We start from the raw sequence: 20,190 nt of genomic DNA on the forward strand, positions 1-20,190 counted from the left end.
TGTGATTTTGACTTCCCCAAAATGACTACAAGTATTTTCAGTTCTGTCCAGATTTTAAAAACAAATATTCAAAAGCAAATATAGGGTAATTATTAATGAATAGAATGTAAAAGCAAATAAATATGAAAGGGCCTTTGTATTTTGGGTCTTTTACTAATTTCGGCTGTCGGGATCCTATAAAATAGCGATTCTCGATTAGTGTTTTGGTCTTCAACTCTTTGCCAACTAGTCACACACCCCTCTCAACAAACACTCACACTCTCCTCTCTTCTCTCATTCTCTCTATATACTTGAGATTTTCAGAATCTACCGGATTTTCTGATTTCCATTCCCTTCAGAATCGACACTGAATCTGGGCCTTCTCTATTTTCCTTTTCCGCTCTGTTCACTGTACCTATGATTCTTGCCATATAAGGCCCTCTGTGATATATACATCTTCCTTTCTCCGTTCAAAAAACTTGCAGAGGCTCCCCTGCCTCTATTAGAGTCCATTCTCCAAGAGGTATCTATCTCTGTGCGACTTTTTATGTATTTCTGGCAGATTTTTGGAACCCTCTGCTTTGGCCTTTGTTCATCTCCAAGTTCTTGAGTCTCTTCCTCACGGTTTTACTTTGTTCTGCTTTCTTCAATCTCTCTCTCTCTAGCCCCCCTTTTGGTTTCTCCTCCTTTTCTTTCCGATGCAAACGTAGAACTCGTTCAAACAAACCAAACCACAAAAGAGAAGAAACATGGAAATGGAGTCGAGTAGTTTTCTTTGTCCCATCAAATACACCCACCACAGGAACACCACCAAGAAATTAACTAAACCTTCCCGGAAAGTAGAGCCCGGCACTTCCATCGCCCCAAAAATTGTTCGCATAATGATGACCGATCACGACGCCACAGACTCATCCAGTGATGAAGAAGAGGGAGAGTACTACTTTGGTCGCCGGAGAGTGAAGAAATACATCAACGAAATCAGCATAGAAACAGACTCGACAACTAGTCGGGTGATCACCAACAATGGCCGGAAAAGACCCGCCGTAGAGATACGGCCGGCTACTCGGCGACCAGCACAGAAGACCCCTCCTTGTCATCCGGCCAATGGCGGCAGCCGGAAGTTTAGAGGAGTAAGACAACGGCCTTGGGGTAAATGGGCGGCTGAGATTAGAGATCCCGGCAAACGCGTAAGACTGTGGCTGGGAACCTTTGACACAGCAGAGGAAGCGGCTATGGTGTATGATAATGCCGCCATTAAACTGCGAGGTCCTGATGCTCAAACAAATTTCTCGGCGCCACAAATAGTAGAATATGCCGCACACTCTGTTGAGGAAAAGAGTATTGTCAGTGAAGTCGAGATTGAGCCGGAAACAACGACACCAAACGTGACGGCTGTATCAGTTTCTGGCTATGAATCCGGTGACGAAACTCATCATCTCTCATCTCCCACCTCCGTCCTACAGTTCGGAACTCATCCAACCGAAGAGGCTGAGCCACTGCTAATGGAGAAGAAGCCAGCTGAGAAAGTAAATGTTGTTCAAGAGTGTCTAGTTGAACAAACTCCGACGTTGTTGTTGCCGTGTATGCAGGACGAAGAAGGGTTCAGGTTCCCAACACCGGAGTCCCCCATTTTCGAGTCTCCGCTTTTCTTTGAGTCACCGTTCTTCGACGACACGGCGGTTCCCGGACCACTCGTGTTCGATGACTTCGGCGGCTTGTTCCGAATGGACTCGTTCGACTCGTCGTCCTTTTCTGCTCAGACGACGTCGTCCATGATGTGTCAAGGAGATGACTGTTTTCAAGACATTTTTGGCTCAGACCCTCTAGTGGTCCTCTGAAGAATACTGAAACTGTTAGAGAGAGAGAGAGAAGAGAGGGAAAGCGTGGCAGTTGGTAGTAGGCAGTAGCCGACTGACACTCTTTTCCTTTCTTTTTTCGGCCGCCGGTGTTTTTTCACGGCAAATATTTTGTTTCCGGCCGTTAAAACCGGTTTTATTTTTGTTATCTCAGTATTAGTTAATTAAGTTTCTCCGTAAAAATTAATGGAGAATTGAGTGCCCAGTTTTGCTCAGACTATTTATTTATTTTTATGTATAATTATAATTTTTAAGAAATATAAATTGAGATTTTAATTTCTGTTTTGGTACATAATTTGAAATTCATGAATTAAACGTGGCATTCCTTTTGCCTAATGAGTTGCGTGATTAGTGGTTCTTAGACATCGAGTCCAACTAGGTCTGAATTCTCAGCCTCCAATATTTTCCTTTTTCTACTGTACACTTTTTCTTGCCTGTATAAATTCAAATTATATTGTAATATAACGTTACACGTTCACATAAATCAAAAGTCTTGGATACTATGGAGATGTGATACACACACGAGTGAGGCTCAAATGGGAACAAATTAAATGTGGATTTTTGCGGTGAAAAGACCATGTTAAGCGCTTTTGAGACTTGCCATATGAATTGTAATCGACTAATTAGGGATTGGAATCAGAGATCAATATAATCGAAAAGCTTTTGCTAATTGACATATTTTCCCAGTTAATGATATTTACATATATGAGAAACAAGCATAATACCAAATTTAGTTTTGTGAATTTGCATAATAGTACATTCCTCGATTTATCACAAGGTTTTTCATTTAAATGGATTTCGAAGCCCTTTTATGTGAACTATGCTCTTTATTCACATACTATTTTAGCAAACAGATAAGTTGCGAGTTTTGCGATTTTTTTATAATGTACCAAAATAGTTCATTTTCACACTTTCCTTTGTTAAATAATTTATCGGAACTAATTTAAAGATGACATCGATTATTTCTAAAATATTAGATAGGGTATATCATGCATGTGCTTTTTTATCATTAGCATCAAATCATTCAAAGAAACTACATAGTACTACCACTACTACTCAAGTGCTTGACTTGAACGATGGGGAAGTAACACCCATCTTTGAGGCTCATGTGTTCATGTACTTTATTATGGTTATGTGTATCGAAACTTCACGGCAGCCATGTTTTCCAAGTTCATAAGATTTGATTATTAGATATTGAATTAATTGATACATTGGTGAGGAATAATTAACTGATTAAAAGGCCCTTAGATAGATATTGATGTTTCTCATTGGATTGTGGTTAATTAAGAGGGCATGCATACCCTCCCTGCCTGCATTGCTTGCGTATTACTCAAAGTGAAATAGGAGCCTCCAATGATTATGTCTCAATCAAACCAGTTGATATCATATTTCTGCCCGATCTTATCTATACTATTAATAAACTAAACATAATTTATCAATAAAAATGCTTGTAAAATTATATTAACACATTTTTATCATATATTATTTAAAAATGAAATTATATAATTCAGAAACAAAGTAAAACTAAAATTAGAATAAGAAAATAAATTATGTTTAGTTTATTAATAGTATAGATAAGATCGGGCAGAAACGTAACTAAGAAAATGTGTTAATATACAGATAATTTCTCCTTATAACTCTCAACTTCATTTGTTCATAAACGTAACTAATTGACATATCGTTATAAATTATAAGAGTAAAAAAGTACAAAATTAACTTATCACCATGATTATGTCTTCACTCTGGCTTGAACATAATTTCAGTACTTGTAGCTGGTACGCCGTAAAAACCAGCTGATGCATGCCGCAGCTGATATGATTTATAACAGTGGTCAATTTACCTTTTCACATTAACGGGATATGTATTAGTTTGAGACTTTGAGTCGATGAGTTGGCTACCATTATGGTAAAGGCTCCATATTTGGAAGATGATCGGAGGACCGGAAGAGGCTAGGGGGTCCTTATTTTTGCTGGTTGCCGGTTGGTAAAAAATGATCAGTCGGGTTCCTTTTCTATAAATTATCGGGTGACCCAGAAATTGCTAAAAGGCACCTGCATCATGCTCTTCTTTTCACACAGTGGGGACTAATATACTGTCGACAATGGAGGACTGGTGTACGTATTGCTGGAACACAATACATTACTATTTGCTTTGCAGTGAGTCAGTGACAATGAGAATACCACACAAAAGTTAAACAAACTGTTTGAGAACATTTTCCTAATAACGGTCAATTTTTAGCTGTCAAGACTCAAGAACGCTACAACCCTGGCTAGGTAACCCACGAACTGCATGTAACCCGATCGTTGATCATCGTCATTATATATCACATATATTTAGCTCTCGTTTTTGGCTCACTTTCGTTTAGTTTATTGGTTAGCCGCTTTAAAGTAATGCATTTTTATCGATTAATTTGACAACAAAGAGTAAAAAGAGATCAGGTAAACTGTCATCTTTTATGCTTCGAATGTTTATTGCATATTGACACGCAGATGATGAATCTTCTCTATTTATAGGTAGTTAGGTACTTATATCCTGCCGACGATAGGATTCATTTTCTGGCAAGTCTGTTGATCAGGTATTTATTATACACCATCCCTCCTTCAATTACCGCATATTTAATGAAGCTAAATAGCTAATAATAGCTTAATAGTATATATTAACCCAGTGAAGTTGATTTAGGGTAAACATGGTTGGTTGAGCTCTTCGGATTGGGCTAATGTGCCCCAAACTTCCCTTCAAGATGTTCTAAGTTATGATGGCCTTCCGGGAGATTAATTTTCTACTTGTTCTCAGTAGTCTAGCGTTTTTCTTTTGGGTTGTTTCTTGTATGTTGTTCCTTGGCGATTCCTGTTTCGATTAGCTTTTTTCTTACTCTTTGTTCTTTATGGTTGCAAGATCCCTTCTCTTTTAATGAAAGAGTTCATGATCAGTTGAAAGATTTTGAAATTTCACACGGGACTATATATTTATATGTTCATCGGTGATTGTCTTTGTTGAGCACTATGCGAAAATGAGAAAGGTTGAATTATGTCATGCTTAGTCGTACGTTAACATTCACTTCACGCAATTGTAATCGTAGTTAATGGGAAGTTGGGAACCACAGATGCAAGTTCATTTGAATTGAAATGAATAATATCACCATATATATGCACTCTCACAGATCAATCATCATCATGTAAATGATTACAAGTAAATTAAACTAGGATTGTCAAATTAAACAACATTATCTCTGTGCTCAATATTACTAAAAAAAAATCGCTGTGCTCAAGAGTGTGATTTCGCCTCGCAAGTTCCTGTATCAGCTTCATGATGTTTTCTTTTTCACGTGAGAATCGACCTGAAAACTATGATCTAAAATCACTTCCGTTTTACTGCTGCAAATTTGTGTGCGTGATGAAAGTTGGTGATGGTAATAATCCTTAGCAGCTTCACTGCTGACAACTTTTACTAAAAACCTAAACACAATCTGACACTTGTTGCTAGCCAATTCAATTTTTTGCAACAACTTTTCTTATAACGCCCATGTTGGTTCATAGTTGTGTCAATTAATAGATTTGATATTAACTAGAGTGGTTGCAACACATTATTATCTCGATCTCTTTATCTATATACATATGCAAATACATATATATACCGAATCTTATATATTCATCATTATTTCAACTTTCTTGTTCGGACTTGTTCCTTTTCCAGAGTACATGTAGCTTGGGTTCGTAACTACATACACATATATACAATTATTATGTTACCTATATATAGCGCGCTACTGCTTAATTTGTTCGGTAATATCTCTATGGGGTATTGGGGTTGTTCACTCTGATTGAATTGCTGTCCTATGCCATATAAATGATAACTGTGTTATTTAACCACTGTTCACATAGTGATCAATGACTCACTGTTTTCTTTTCTATCTCCACGTTTAGGGCATCGCCGGGGGGAGGTTTTAATTATCTCTTTCTCTAAGAATTCAATCACCCTACTTATATATTATCTAGAAAATAGATGCTAATATATGAAAATTAATGTGATTTATATATGGCCAATATGGGAGTAATTAGCTGTTTTAAGCCAGAAAACCGACTTCTTAAACTATAGCTCACGGTTACTATTTGTTATGAAAACCCCATCAGCTAGACAAAGCAATGAAACAAAATGAAAATTCAAACATAAAAGGAGGAACAGGAGGAGGGAATCGAAAGGCACAACTAGCTGCAAGCAAGTTTTCTGAAATTAACATCTAAATTCACAGACAGTCGAGTCAACCTCAATTGATTCTAATAGAGAAGCAAACATATATGCATGTTTGGCTCCCTGTTGCCAATTTGAAATATTATCATCTCTTCTGTCACGCACTGGCTATTTTAAACAGGCAACGTTCACATACTTGGTCTTGTAAAAGCTGGAAATCAATTTAACGATTTTCCGGCAGATGCACGGATTACCAGTAATTAAGTAGTTTAGGAAAACCCAGTTTCTTGAATTTTATGTTTGTTTTGTTCTATTCTGAGGACACTGTTCAAGGTGGAATTTTTATATATATATATATATAGTTTTTTTTTCCGACAAGATATATATAGTTTATAGTTGCAATGACCTGAGGGCACGCACTTCCTTGCGACTCTTTCCTATTCAAATGACCTCAACTCCTCAAGGTCATCTTATCTTCTCCAATAGCGAGATACTACTTCATCCCCAAGTATTCAAACACAAATATATTTCTAACCCTTAAGGCCTTAATTTACTAATATTGATAATTAAGATTAAGAAAAATGAAAGCCAAGCCATTCATGGACAATCCTCCATGCTTCATAAGGTTGGTGATTGAAGATTACGCAGTCATGAATCTACGAATTTTCTCACTCGGCTGTGACTAGTATGATCAAAGCTCCACAATCAAATTTGCAGACTCTCATCTAATTAGTCGTAATCTGATCTTTCAGGGGTCTTTTGTTGACAACTCCTTTTTCCTAGCATTCTGCTCTCTAAATATAATGAAATTGCAAATTGAAAGTAATAGATTTTTTTTTTTGAGAAAAGATGTAAAAGTAATAGATGAATATACATACGGATACGGATTAGCAGCTTAAACAGTACTTGAGCATAGAACCGAGTTAATTAAGTTGGAACAGCAGCTTTAAACAGAGATCATCGATAAAAGTCTCAGGCTTTAGAAGGAGGCTCAATGCTAAGATTTTGCATATATTTAATGTCAGAAACAAGTTGCCAATTGTCATGCATATGCATAATATAGAGCCGATCGAGTCTATATGCAAGTGGGGTTTTTGCTCACGTACCCTTTCTAGTCCAGCTACTATAACAAAGAACATAACAAAACCAAATTAATGAACAGTGACAACACCTAGCTCTCCCTGATCATCCCCTTGTAATATTATGCATTGGTTTCTCCTTCCCATTTGCTTTCCTTCTTGCCTCTTCTGGGTTTGGTCCCCTCACTCATTGGAATACAGTACGTTGAAGTTTCAAAACAAAAGATCTTACTCCGTACGCGTTGGGTTGGAGGGCTTCGTTTGCGAAAAAAAAGTTACATAAACCGCTCATTTAATATGAAATGTTCGTAATATTACGTACGTTTTTAGCGTATACAATTACGTACATTAGAGTTATTAAGTAAATTAATAACCGCTACATGTTGTCGAGTTGAGTTTTACCCGTTTGAATAATGACGACACTAAGAAAGTGTTCGGACAAAATCATATAATATTAAACGGTTGAATAAATTTACAAAACTATAGTCGAATCGTCTTAACCAGATAATAGCATCTCCTGCTCCCGTTGGAGTCCACCAAATCATGCTTAATGAAAGGCAATCATGAATTCATGACATCTATCCCGATGACTAATGATATCACCGGTCGGTCCGTCGGACTTCTGATCACCCACCACGTTCTCGATGTACGGCCTGCCGTGTCGACGCCTAAACAAAAAAAAAACCAAGTTGGCCAGGGCCGGCCCAAGAAGACAAATGGGGTGGGCAACACGTGCAAATACGTATGGGGCCTCTGCACCCAATTAGCCCCTGTCGACTCTGGTGCCCGCGTGGCGCTCCCATGAAGAGTCAGCACAGCTTATCATTTGACACCTGTAAACGGGTCCCATCAAAATAGTGGGATCCAACTTCACCTACCGACAGTGATGGTTATGAAGATTATGGGAGGGAATGTGTGACTCAGATTCCTTGGTTAGATTTAGTTCATCATGAGAATAATATCTGAGCTATATACTGTATACATAGTTTTAATTATATCTTGGTATATTGATTTTAGGGCATGGTCCATGTATGGTCCTATGTTTGATTAAGGAGATTTGATTTGGACGTGTACTCATGAAACTTGGAACCAAAGCAATATGGTTCTTCGATCCCCTTTTTGTGTGTCTATTAATGTAACGTCTTAATCTCGTGTTATTATGTTATCATCTTGAAGTGTATATCAATAGTTATGATGATCTAAGTAGTATTTTGACTATTTTGTAACTAATGGCTGTGGATGTTACATCTCGATCAATAATTCAATATTAGTTATTACTATATATATATATATATGTATCTACTACTATAAATGGAACACTCAAAAATTGCACCAAATTGGGAACTGTCAAATATATTATTTAGTATTTTTTTATTATGTAAAAATATAAATGTTTCACTAATGTGTTTTACCACAATTATCTTTCGTATGAAATAAAATTACATAAAAAGATTATTTTTCAAAAATATATTTCAAATAAAATTATGCAAACCGTGCGATCGAAACACGCGTGAGGCTAGTATTTATTAATCTTGCTTTCAATCAAGCTAAGCGACTCCACAACCGTGTTTCTTACCACTTGAGGAGTTCAGGGAGTATTTGGTTACTAATGACTGTGTGTACATGCTTAGTTCAATTAGTTGTTCCCTAGCTTTCCGCTTCCAGCATTTGAGTTTGTGGTTTTCAATCTTTGATATTTGAGTGAGAAACTGCGGTGTTCAAATACTTGAAGTTGGTCTACGACTGCGTACAACGAGTTTTATAGTTCAAATTGCATGTTTTCATGAGTTCGGCGGACAAAAAGGGTTTGTCTAAACGTTCTACATCACGAAATGTCTCATTTTCGAACATACATTCTACACTGGAATTATCTCACATTCAACTCCTTTCATATTTCTAGAATTCTAGTTGACCCTAGGATATATTGCCTCGTTTGGTTGACATTCTCCACGAAGGACACAAATCTTGGTGGTCAAATTTTGAGATCACAAAAGGATCGACAAGGGTGAGTAGAGTCGGACAAGAATGTTTTTCACCTTGTCCTTGAAAGGGAAATGTCCTTTTCTTTGAGCTTCCTTCCTAATTAACGCTGGCTTTCCAAGTCATGCATCCAATTGCAAATCAAAGAAAGTGTTTATACACACAGCTGCAAATTATGACGCTAATTATGTGTTCAAACCCTTTAAACCTTTACATTCTTTTGCCACCAAAAACAAACGAAAGTCATAATCCCACCTCATAAAGCCTATAGATCAAATAGCTTTCCGACATTCCTTTTGCAATTATGTACTATCTTCCCATTATATTCAACAATTCCCATTTTTTGCTTCTACTTAATCTTCCATTAGTGGCTAAACAGAGTTGCACCACCAACATGTATAGATTAGTTAAGTTGTGTTCAAATTGGGTTGACCATGATGAGATTCAAGCCTTTATTGTCTGCCTCTGGCTCACATTTTGGGGACTCCAAAGTCTGAGAGAGCAGACCCTACCTTGTGTTCTACATCGTCATCTCTGCTGGAAATGGGAAATTGGGTTACAGAGTTAGGAGCCTTCTCTGACTTCCATCAATAATCTGCAGTGCCATTTGACTTGGAAGAGATCTGCTCCTTATATTTTGGGTACATTTGGAGCTTCGGACAACTCCAACATGGTTCTATAAAACAAGACTGGTCTTATAATTGAGAAATTATCTCCAACAGTCAAATATAAAGGGTGTTAGTCTCTAAAATATAGAACTCAGTCTTATTTGAAGTCTTATATCTGAACCAATTCTAAGACCAAGACTCGATCAATTTGTAGGCATTGCATCTGTTTGGTGGGTCATTGTTTTGATAAAACAATACAAAATTAGTAAACTAATCAAGTATATTGAGTATAACACCCCATCTAAGATTTTATAATTGGAGATGAGATTTATAAAACTCATGAAAAAAGTGTTAAAATGAGAATATCACCCGTAAATGGGGTTTAGTTGTTAGAGTAACCCTTAGTTTGACGCATTTTGGAACAGAGACTAGGCAACAGTAAAACATATGTGACATTAATGGGGTGGAGTTATAGAAGGCAGCTCCGATGTAACATTGTTAAGAACAAGAGAAAGTAAGGGAGCGACAAAGTAACCGGCAAGTACGCTATACTCAGATGGAGGTTGTTATGCACACTGAAGATCAAAACAGAACAAGTCGGAATTAACGACAGAATATCAGAACTTTATATATGCACAACCGATTTCAGATGACTACATAAAAGAGAGGAACAAGCCTACAATATCCTGTAAGATAGTTCGTGTTGACTAAAACTTGAATAAGAACGGCCTACAAAATTACACAGTACCACACCTCCACACCTCTCGATGAATGATTCAAACCCAATGGAACTATGAAGTAAGGCCACCAATCATTCAACTGCCTGCTACAAAATTTTGGGATTTCTTCCTTAACCCCGGGCTAATAGCACATCCAAGTTGATGAGACGACTGCTGGATGACGCCCCCTCTGTCCTGGAAGTTCTTCTAGCAGTCCTGTTAACGTAGATTTTATCTTCCAGCATCTGCGGATGCTCCTTCACTGCAACCTGTTGAATATGCACCAACGCTATCATGCTGACTGCTACCAAAGCAGCATTTCCCAGTAATCCACCCATGTTATCCATCCTAAGAGTCTTCTTGGCAAAATTTACACTTGAAGCAAGAGCTTTCATCAAGATGTTAGACCTCTTCCCTTCAGAGTTCACCAAGTTGTCACCAGAAGTGACTGCAGGACCATACAGATTTTCGGGAGAAACAAAGCCATTTGCATCACAAACATCTCCAACAAAGGCAAGAGCTTCTTCAATCACCTTGTATTTCTTGCCATGGTGTTCAGACAATCTCAATGCTAGGACAATGCGGCTTTGCTCCAAGCGTGCAATTGCAGCATCTCTCTCGGCTCGTTGCTGCACCTGTGCAGTCTTTAAGAGAAAAAGAATTGACATCAGTAGCTGAACTTGGAAGGTACCAAACAGCAAGTACTCCACAGAATCCATACAGAGAATTTGAAAACCACACAACAGTAACATAAACAAAAGATATTTTGGCCTCATTTAATAAGCAACATTCCCTCATGTTTTCAGGCAGACCTGATCAACTAATTCAAAATCAGTTAACCAGAACCTCGGCACTTGGCTAATCAAGTTCAAGTTGAAATCACCCCCAAAAGAATCAGTCAAGTATAACTAAATTGAGCATCTCATTTCCAACCTATGTACCAGTAAAGGTTAAATTGCATCCCAAACGATAACAATTATGCTATCTGCCACTAAACCATACATCATGAGCTTTCATATCTGTAAGAGTATAACAATACAAAGTTTTACAAGCATTCCATATCTACATGTATCACCATTCATCTTCATCCTTCCCATGAGGCCTCTATTGTCTTCAAAAAACAAAGCTTATAACACACGGACACATAAATTTTTAGCTTTCGTTTATACTTCCCGAACCAAAGCTCCACAATCGCGCAATTCTCCCCTAAAAGTTGCCGATTCTTAGTATATACAGCTCAACTTCACTCTCGAGCTCACCTCACCAAAACAAGTACACTTAATTCCAGAAGCACTTCTCACAACCATTAGTTTCTCATCCCTCACCCGCTTGGCACCTACACACAATCCTAATTCTCTACTGCCATAACCTACTCTTCGTTCGCCACGGCTCGAAACACCACTCTTCTGCATTGAAAGCTTCATACACAGAATCATATCTAAAAGCAACACAAGCAAGTAGAGCAGAGTCGAAAACTCCGAAAACTTATGAGCATTTAAACCACAGATTGCAGAATTTTAAACAGCCTAAGCTAAATTTCAGCTCAATTAAACAACAAAAACACTATCAATCTTTAAACAATTTCCAAATCCGAATTATACAGCCTTCAATTAAACTCAAACACTTAAAATCTCAAACCGAAACGAAACCCTAGCTCACTCACATGGAAGAACTCGAGCTGGTCCTCAAGGTTCTCCAGCGCGGTCCTAATCGCATTAAGGCTCTTCGCCTCCGTTATCGCCGAGTCATCGTCCGGCTCGACTCGGAAGTCCTTGACGAACACGAACCCGGTCCGGCTCTCCTCCTCCTCCGCCGCCGCCGCGGCGCTTCCGTAGAGGAGCTGACCGGAGTTGGTGTAGTTGTTGTTGTGGTTCTTCTTCTTCTTCTTCTCCGACGAGGAGTGGCGGAGGGCCTTGACGGAGTGGAGGAAGTGAGCGCGGGAAATGGAGTGGATGGCGTCGCTGAGCTTATCGTGGAGGTCCCAAATCTTCTCCAGCACGGCCTCGATTTCCTCGATTTCCATGTCCCATTTCATTTGGGGCCAAAAACCTGAAGAAGATGATGAAGAAGAAGAAGAGAGGAATGTGGATTTCTTAGGGTTTCAAATTTTTTTGAAGAGCGGTGACGGCCCAATAGTGGTTCTAGTAGTGACAAATAACAGGTGGCTCTGTTAGAGGTCGCCACGTTTGTATTATTTTTTAATTGTTGCTTTTTTGCAGAGCTGGAAAAAAAGCATTTATATTTTGTATTTATTTTTGATTATCAAGATTGGGTTTTGGGCCACATGGAGGCTCTGGGCCACTAGATAGCGTGTGGTGCTGGTGAAGAACAAACCTCATTCACTAGTTGGAACTTGGAACCTTCAAGCATATGAGATGATTCGATTTTTGTTTTTAATCAAATACGAGTTTTCATTGAATCCAAGACGAACCATATCAAGGAGTGACTATGGTAGATTAGCTGATAATTACAAAGGCTTCCTTAGTTCGTGATGAAGAATATTTTTCGTGAGTTTCGAGTTTCTAAACTTAAAGGAAATGGGTAGTTTTTTTTTGTGGGTCGTCAATATTCACTTCATCATTGGCAGGAGCATCTGAATTCGACTCTTAAGGGCAACTTCAACAGCGACCTTAAAAACCAAGACCAATCTCAAAATCAATTTATTCATTTCTAACATCTCAAATTCTCAATATAGGAGAGCTAGTCTTATAATTATAAAACTTAGTTCTATACTTCTATTTCAAGTCCTATATCTAAGTATTTTCCAAGACCAATACTCAAATAGTGATTTATATCCCACAACAATTATTTTGAACATAACACTCAAACAATATTATATATAATATATTATATTGAATAAAACACTCATTATAAAGCTCTATTGTTAGAGATGAGATTTATAACTCATGAATAGTGCAGTAAGGGGTTTTAAAATAAAAATAACACCCACAAATAAGACTTATTGTTTGAGTTGCCCTAAGAAGCTACATGGTATATGAGAAAACTGAACTCACAGTTAGAGGAAGTTAAGATAGTACGTAAAATAAGATTATTCAATTTTCAATTTAAAGCAAACATTACATAATACATACATCTTCACCCTCGTATCTAAAACCTGAAGAAATTAAAGAAACAGTTGAAAATGGACAATGAAGCCAATATACAAACTTCGTCACTACGTGGTTGAACTTCAAACTAATGACAACCTTGCAGCTCTTATTATTCATTTCGTCGACATAGGCGTGTCTCTCTTTTGCCAATCATATCTCATTTATTTGACTACCAAAGTTTATGAAAATATTTTTCGGGCCTTCTCAATCCTCCGTCATCTGAGATTCACGTTTGCCGCCATTGCCACCATCTTCGCCGGAGATCTCCTCCAAAGACCGCCCTTTGGTCTCGGTGACCATGAACGTGAAACAAAACCCTAACATGTTGGTAAACGCCAAAATCAACATAGCCTTTCGAATCGACTTGGATTTACCATCCAAAGTTAAGTTTTGTATACCAAATGCACCGACCAAGGCACCCGCCTTGCCGGACGCTGCACTTATCGCATGGCACGTGGACCTCACCCGCGTCGGAAATAGCTCTGCCGGAAGTACAAAAGTGGTGCTGTTCGGACCAAAGTTGGCGAAGAAAAATGTCAGACCATAGAGAGTTGCAAACACCGCTGGGTGAGCCTTTACCCACTCGTATTTCAGCCCAATGATTAACATGAACACAGACATCATGAAGAATCCGACGAGTTGGATCTTGTATCGTCCAAGCTTTTCTATGAAAGCTACGGTGAACCAGTAACCAGGGAACGTCCCTAGTAATGCAACCACAAACATTGCCCTAGAGGTTTGGAACACTTCCATGAGAGCATTGATATTTTGAGGTTTGTCAGTGAGACCCATCACCGGGAATATGTCCTTTTGAGTCAAGTTTTGGCTATAAAACGCAATGTCCAACAAGAACCAAGTCGTCATTGTTCCGATTAGATGTTTCCCGTGCCGCCTAAAGAACTCTCCGGAGAACAATTTGTACTCATTTGCCGCCTTGAACTGCGCCACCTTGTCCTGCTCCGCTTGGATTTCGATGTCTAGAACATGACACATGTCGCTCGCAGCTTGCTTAGCATTTCCTTCGATCAGGGCCGTGTAGCGTGCTGTTTCGGGCATTTTCATCCGCCAGTAGAATGTCACAATGGCTGGCAGAGCCCCAAGCATGAGGACAATTCTCCACAAGAAGTCGGCCTCCGGCTGCGTGGATAACACGTTGGAATAGTCTTTAGGGTCTGCATTGAATGCTGGTGCTGGATAAAAACTGAGGAAGATTGCTGAGAGTGTCATGGAAACCAAACCGGCAAAGATGATGCCGACTCCTTGCATGGCAAACACCGCCGCTATGAAAGCACCGCGTGTTGTTTTGTTAGCGTATTCGGACATGATTGTTGCAGAGAGGGGATAGTCTCCGCCAACGCCGAATCCCAGCCAAAATCTAAAGAAGCAAAGAGTTGTCATTACCGCGCTTGGGGATGATCCGAAGGAGAGGCCGGAGCCAATGGCGCAGATAGCCATCATGATCAGAGTTACGCCATAAACTCTTTTGCGGCCAAGCTTGTCACCAAGATAGCCGAAGAATAGTTGGCCGGATAAGGTACCGACTAGAGCTACACCGACGACCAAGTTGTTGATATCTTGGGGAAGCTTTCCGGGGGCTTTCGTTTTGGGGTCGTAGTAGTAAAGCCGGCCGAGGAGCTTCGAAACGGTGGAGATACAGAAGAGGTCATAGGCATCGGTAAAGAAACCCATGCCGGCTATGACAATGGCTGTCATGTGATACCATTGCGTTCGAGCATTGTCCAGAGCAGCCAGTACAGCTATAGCCATCTTGCTTACTGCCTTACGACTCTTGTAAGTTCTGTACAGGTTTTCTGTCTAGCTTCATTAAATCATGATTTTATATAGGGTGCATTTAGGAGAGGACCAGTAGATCATATATAAAGTTAAATATAGCTAACTAATACAAGGGACGTTTGTACCTAAGCTATGTGAGAATACCACAAGAAAATCACATAGGGTAGAACCGTAGAAGGTTATCCATCAAGGATATCCTTCAGGCATATACTTTGTTCTCATGGCCTAATAAGTTAATAATTAACTTACACCTAGCTATCTACATCATATATATGTACGTACAAATTACATAAGCTTTCACTGTATTTGTAATTTCTTTGTACAAATTACAAAGGGTAAGATATAAGGTTACTGGTACGTACGTTTGTCAACTTGTTAAATGAGGCATGGTTATTAAGAATCAAGACATACTATGATACAAAGAATTCAGTTAATTAAATCTTTATCATCCAAGACGTACAGTGATATGCATCAGTTCTGGGTTTTGTTTGCCCGGCCGCCATAGCTCGCAGCTGTTAATTTTGGTTGACTAGTCTCTACTTATTTACGAAGCTCATCATCATGGTCTGATAATTGGATAATCAACTACAACGAAATTATAAAATTTATAATTGCGCTTTTAATCAACCTAGGTTACCCATATGAATTACTCTGTGCCTCTTAGTGCCATTTTCACTCTAGAAAGTTCTTGGTGCTGATAACCTTGATTTTGGTTCGGGGGCCTGATTAGTCTGTATATTTCGGTCGAATATGCTTTTATATTCGTCATTTACACCCAGGTCCTCTACAGTAAATATATCTCAATCAAAGTTTATAATAACATTCGTGTTTTGATTTGAGCTGATTATTTCGACCAACTCAGAATGTCAGAAGTTAGAGGCCATACAATCAATATGGATTGCCACATATATATGATCAAGGTCATAAACTCGATCGATAATGGATCATATATTGTATTTGCAGAGAGGAAGTCTAATCTTTGAATTCTGAAGTTTCTAATCATCTAATGTCCGCTTACTCAAATTCCTCCCGGCAAGCGCAAAAGAGTTAGGGTGGAAGAATGGGAACTGTGAGAGAAACCCTAAGAGGAGCGCCGCCTTTGGTTGCCCGGAATCCTAGCCCGTCTCGGTTGTATTCAGGCCGCCACCCTGTGGCGTTGTTCTTGATTGCTCCTTTTCAATTCTGTTGTGTCATCCCTCCTAGACAGAAGGAGTTTTCTGCAGGGGAAGATGCACAACGGAGCCATGCTCTACTGGCTAGGTTTTTCTGGTGGCGGCGCGGCTCTTTCAAAGGTGCGGTTCATGGCGGCGCGCAGGCGTTTGGAAAAACTTCTCTGCATAAAGGTGGCCGGAGGGATCGACCTCGAATTGATCTAGGATTGAGGATGTCGGCCTTGCTTACTCGTATGAGGCGGGTGTTTTTCTCGACTGTTCTCTCTGATCCGGCGATTAGGGACTCTTGGAGGTGCCGTGCTCGCCAGATCGGTTGCAGAAGCAAGGTCTAGGAGATGGCTGGGACTAGGCCTGGGCCTGAGTTTGGGCCTCTACCAGATCCTGGGCCAGTGAGGTTAAGCTTGGGCCTCTCCCAAGCTCTCCTTTGTTTTGTTCGTTTTTGTTTGAGGATGAAATACTTGTATATTATTGAATGATATGGGGGCCTATATATAGGCATTTACAACACCACAATCACGTAGGATTCGGAGTCCTAATCTACTACGGAGATGCTAATTTATCTCCTAACAGGAAACCTATTAGGCTAAGACACACACAAGGGTAAAATAGTAATTCTCCCGGAACACTCCCCCTTGTGTCGCATGCCTAGGTTGCATGGTGCACACATCGTTGCCTCGGTAAAAACCTTGTCAAGCAAAACAAAAACCTCTTGGGTAAAACAAAAGCTTGATCGAAGGGAAAAAGAGCACAACGCACCAACTACTTAAGGATCTTAACATGTGATGTAGACTCCCCCTGAAGTCTACCAAACTCTAGTGTTCCGATAAACGACGCATGCCAATGCTCTTCACATGTTTCACAAAAGTAGATTTAGGCAAAGACTTGGTGAACAAATCCGCAACATTGGATTCTGAACTCACTTGATTGATCTGAACATTCAAGAACTTCTGTTGTTGAACGTTGTAGAAGAACTTAGGCGAAATATGCTTGGTGTTGTCTCCCTTGATGAAACCTAACTTCGTCTGCTCTATGCAAGCAGCATTATCTTCATAAATGCCGATTATGTTCATGTCATCAACGTAGACCGCAACGATGACGAATCCGGAATTTGTCTTTCGTATGAACACGCATGGGCATAGTTCATCATTCTTGTAACCCCTTCTCACCAAGTATTGATGCAACCGATTGTACCACATTCTTCCGGATTGCTTTAACCCGTACAACGAACGACGTAATCTGACTGCATGAGCACTCCGTGGTCTGGAGGCACTTGATGGAGGTAAAGGTAGTCCCTCAGGAGCTTTCATGTATATCTCTGCGTCAAGATCCCCATAGAGATAAGCTGTGACCACATCCATAAGCTGCATGTTTAGTCTTTCGGACACTACCAGACTAATAAGGTAGCGGAAGGTAATGATGTCCATAACAGGAGAATAAGTCTCTTCATAGTCAATACCAGGTCGTTGTGAGAATCCTTGCGCCACGAGTCTTGCCTTATAACGCACGATCTCGTTCATCTCATTTCGCTTACGAACGAAGACCCATTTATGTCCAACAGGTTTGACATCTCTTGGAGTCAATTCAACCTTTCCGAAGACTTCTCGCTTCGCTAATGAGTCAAGTTCTGCCTGGATTGCTTCCTTCCACTTCGGCCAATCTACTCTGCGTTCGCATTCAGCTACAGAGCGAGGTTCAACGTCGTCTTCAGATATGATCTCAAGTGCGACGGAATAAGCGAAAACGTTATCAATGCATGTGGTGGCTCGGTTTCGGACCGACTGCTCACTTGTGTAGTTTACTGAGATTTCGTTGTTCTCTGGCATCAAACAAGCTTCCATAGCGTCCCACGGAAACACTTAAGTTGATTCATGGACATAGCTGTAATCAGAGACAACTTCATACGATGGTGATTCATCGTTGATGACGCGCTGTGCCTTAGTCATTCGCTTCTTTCTAGGTTTTGAATCCCTAGAGTTTATCGGTCTTCCCCTTTTTCTTTGAGGAGCCGAGGCCGAAGCTGCTCCATGTTGGGCCATCTCAGCATCGTCGCCACAAGGGGCGCCGGCAACACCACGGCGTATGGTGGTGCAGCCGTCGGCCTCCGTCCCACTGTCAGGGGCGGTGCCAACGTTGCTAGGTCCAGGAGCTTGTCTTCCACGCCCGTATTTCGGGACATCCAACCGTGCCGGTACGTTCGCAGCGGGTATGTTTGATCTCGTCACTTTAGCAATATCTACAAAGCCGTCGGGCATCGAATCCGCGACTTTCTGGAGGTCGATAATGCGTTGCACTTCTAACTCACTTTGAGCAGTGCGGGGATCATAATGAGACATAGTGGGGACACACCACGTCAATTCCTGACGTTCATTTGGAATGATAACATTCCCATCTCCCCCTAACGACGGGAAGCATGTCTCATCAAAGTGACAATCTGCAAATCTTGCAGTAAAGAGATCTCCGGTGGTTGGTTCTAAGTAGCGGACAATCGTTGGGGAATTATAGCCAACATAGATACCTAATCGTCTCTAAGGACCCATCTTAGTACGCAGCGGAGGCGTAATAGGCACATAAACGGCGCAACCAAAGATGCGTAAGTGTGAAATATTGGGTTCGTAACCAGTTACCATATGGTACGCACTAAACGCTTGGTTAGCCGCGGGTCGGAAACGAATAAGTGTCGCTGCATGCAACACTGCATATCCCCACGCAGAGACCGGCAGGTTAGTACCCATAACCATTGCCCGAGCAACAAGCTGAATACGCTTGATGGTAGCCTCTGCTAGACCGTTCTGTGAATGAACATGAGGAACGGGATGTTCAACTTCGATCCCAATAGACATGCAGTAATCATCAAAAGTTTTGGAGGTGAATTCTCCAGCATTATCCAAACGAATGGATTTGATAGTATAATCGGGGTGGTGAGCCCGAAGTTTGATGATCTCAGCTAATAACTTAGCAAATGCAGCATTCCTTGTGGATAGTAATGCGACGTGTGACCAACGCGTCGATGCATCAACCAATACCATAAAATATCGAAAAGGTCCGCATTCTGGTTGAATAGGTCCACAAATGTCACCTTGGATACGTTGTAAGAATGGAATGTTCTCGGTTGAAGCCTTAGCAAAAGAAGGACTTCCTTGAAATTTAGCAAGAGAACAAGCTTTGCAAAACGAGCGATGGGCATCAGAAATTGCCATGGAGGCATGTGAAAGCACGGGAGGCATCACAAGCTCCTGTGAAGGAGGGGATGCCGCCACCGACGGCATGAAAGCCGTGGAGCTGCCGAGTGAGGCATGCTCGGCCTCACCATGCGGTGCATGGGTCGGCACGGCCTCACCATGCGGAGCACGGGTGAGGTGATCCTCCAATCGCTTCCGGGACTTGAAAAATGGATGACCATGTGAATTCTTAAGAATTCTAATCATCATATCACGTCCAGGGTGCCCGAGACGGGCATGCCAAAGCATATAAGAGTCCGAATCACAAAAGTTGCGTTCAACCGCATATGATTCAAAGATCCGAATGGAAGTAAGATACAAACCATTCCCAAGACTCTTCATCTTCTCTAAGATGCGGCGATGGCCTGCTTTCTCAGAGGTAACGCAAAGATATTCCTCTCCATTCTCAACATAAGTATCGAGGTGAAAACCATTGGCACGTATGTCCTTAAAACTTAGCAAGGTGCGGGGAGACTTCGGCGCATAA

The 20,190-nt window shown here is 40.5% G+C and overlaps 3 protein-coding genes across 3 annotated transcripts; 1 reads left to right on the forward strand and 2 right to left on the reverse strand.

Moving 5' to 3' along the window:
- The first annotated feature begins 652 nt into the window (after positions 1-652).
- Positions 653-1,837, forward strand: LOC126803016 (ethylene-responsive transcription factor CRF4). The gene has a single exon (XM_050530753.1). The coding sequence runs from the start codon at positions 729-731 to the stop codon at positions 1,815-1,817; it is 1,089 nt and encodes a 362-aa protein (XP_050386710.1). The 5' UTR covers positions 653-728; the 3' UTR covers positions 1,818-1,837.
- An 8,437-nt stretch (positions 1,838-10,274) lies between these two features.
- Positions 10,275-12,480, reverse strand: LOC126803021 (plastid division protein PDV1). Its single transcript, XM_050530756.1, has 2 exons — positions 12,073-12,480; positions 10,275-11,053 (listed from the first exon to the last, which is right to left on the reverse strand). Exons 1-2 carry the CDS (start codon positions 12,442-12,444, stop codon positions 10,541-10,543), a joined length of 885 nt encoding a protein of 294 aa, XP_050386713.1. The 5' UTR covers positions 12,445-12,480; the 3' UTR covers positions 10,275-10,540.
- A 967-nt stretch (positions 12,481-13,447) lies between these two features.
- LOC126803009 (low affinity inorganic phosphate transporter 4-like) lies at positions 13,448-15,325 on the reverse strand. Its single transcript, XM_050530743.1, has one exon. It carries the CDS (start codon positions 15,284-15,286, stop codon positions 13,724-13,726), a length of 1,563 nt encoding a protein of 520 aa, XP_050386700.1. The 5' UTR covers positions 15,287-15,325; the 3' UTR covers positions 13,448-13,723.
- Between the last annotated feature and the right edge of the window lie 4,865 nt (positions 15,326-20,190).

The sequence above is a fragment of the Argentina anserina genome, chromosome 7 (assembly GCF_933775445.1).
Source record: "Argentina anserina chromosome 7, drPotAnse1.1, whole genome shotgun sequence".
NCBI classification, from domain to species: Eukaryota; Viridiplantae; Streptophyta; class Magnoliopsida; order Rosales; family Rosaceae; genus Argentina; species Argentina anserina.

Excerpts from the sequence above, each read along its gene's own strand:
- LOC126803016 (XM_050530753.1), top strand. The coding sequence starts at position 729 with ATGGAAATGGAGTCGAGTAGTTTTCTTTGTCCCATCAAATACACCCAC.
- LOC126803009 (XM_050530743.1), bottom strand. The coding sequence starts at position 15,286 with ATGGCTATAGCTGTACTGGCTGCTCTGGACAATGCTCGAACGCAATGG.
- LOC126803021 (XM_050530756.1), bottom strand. The coding sequence starts at position 12,444 with ATGAAATGGGACATGGAAATCGAGGAAATCGAGGCCGTGCTGGAGAAG. Across the intron at positions 11,054-12,072 it reads ACCAGCTCGAGTTCTTCCAT|ACTGCACAGGTGCAGCAACG; the intron begins GTGAGTGAGCTA and ends TTTCTCTTAAAG.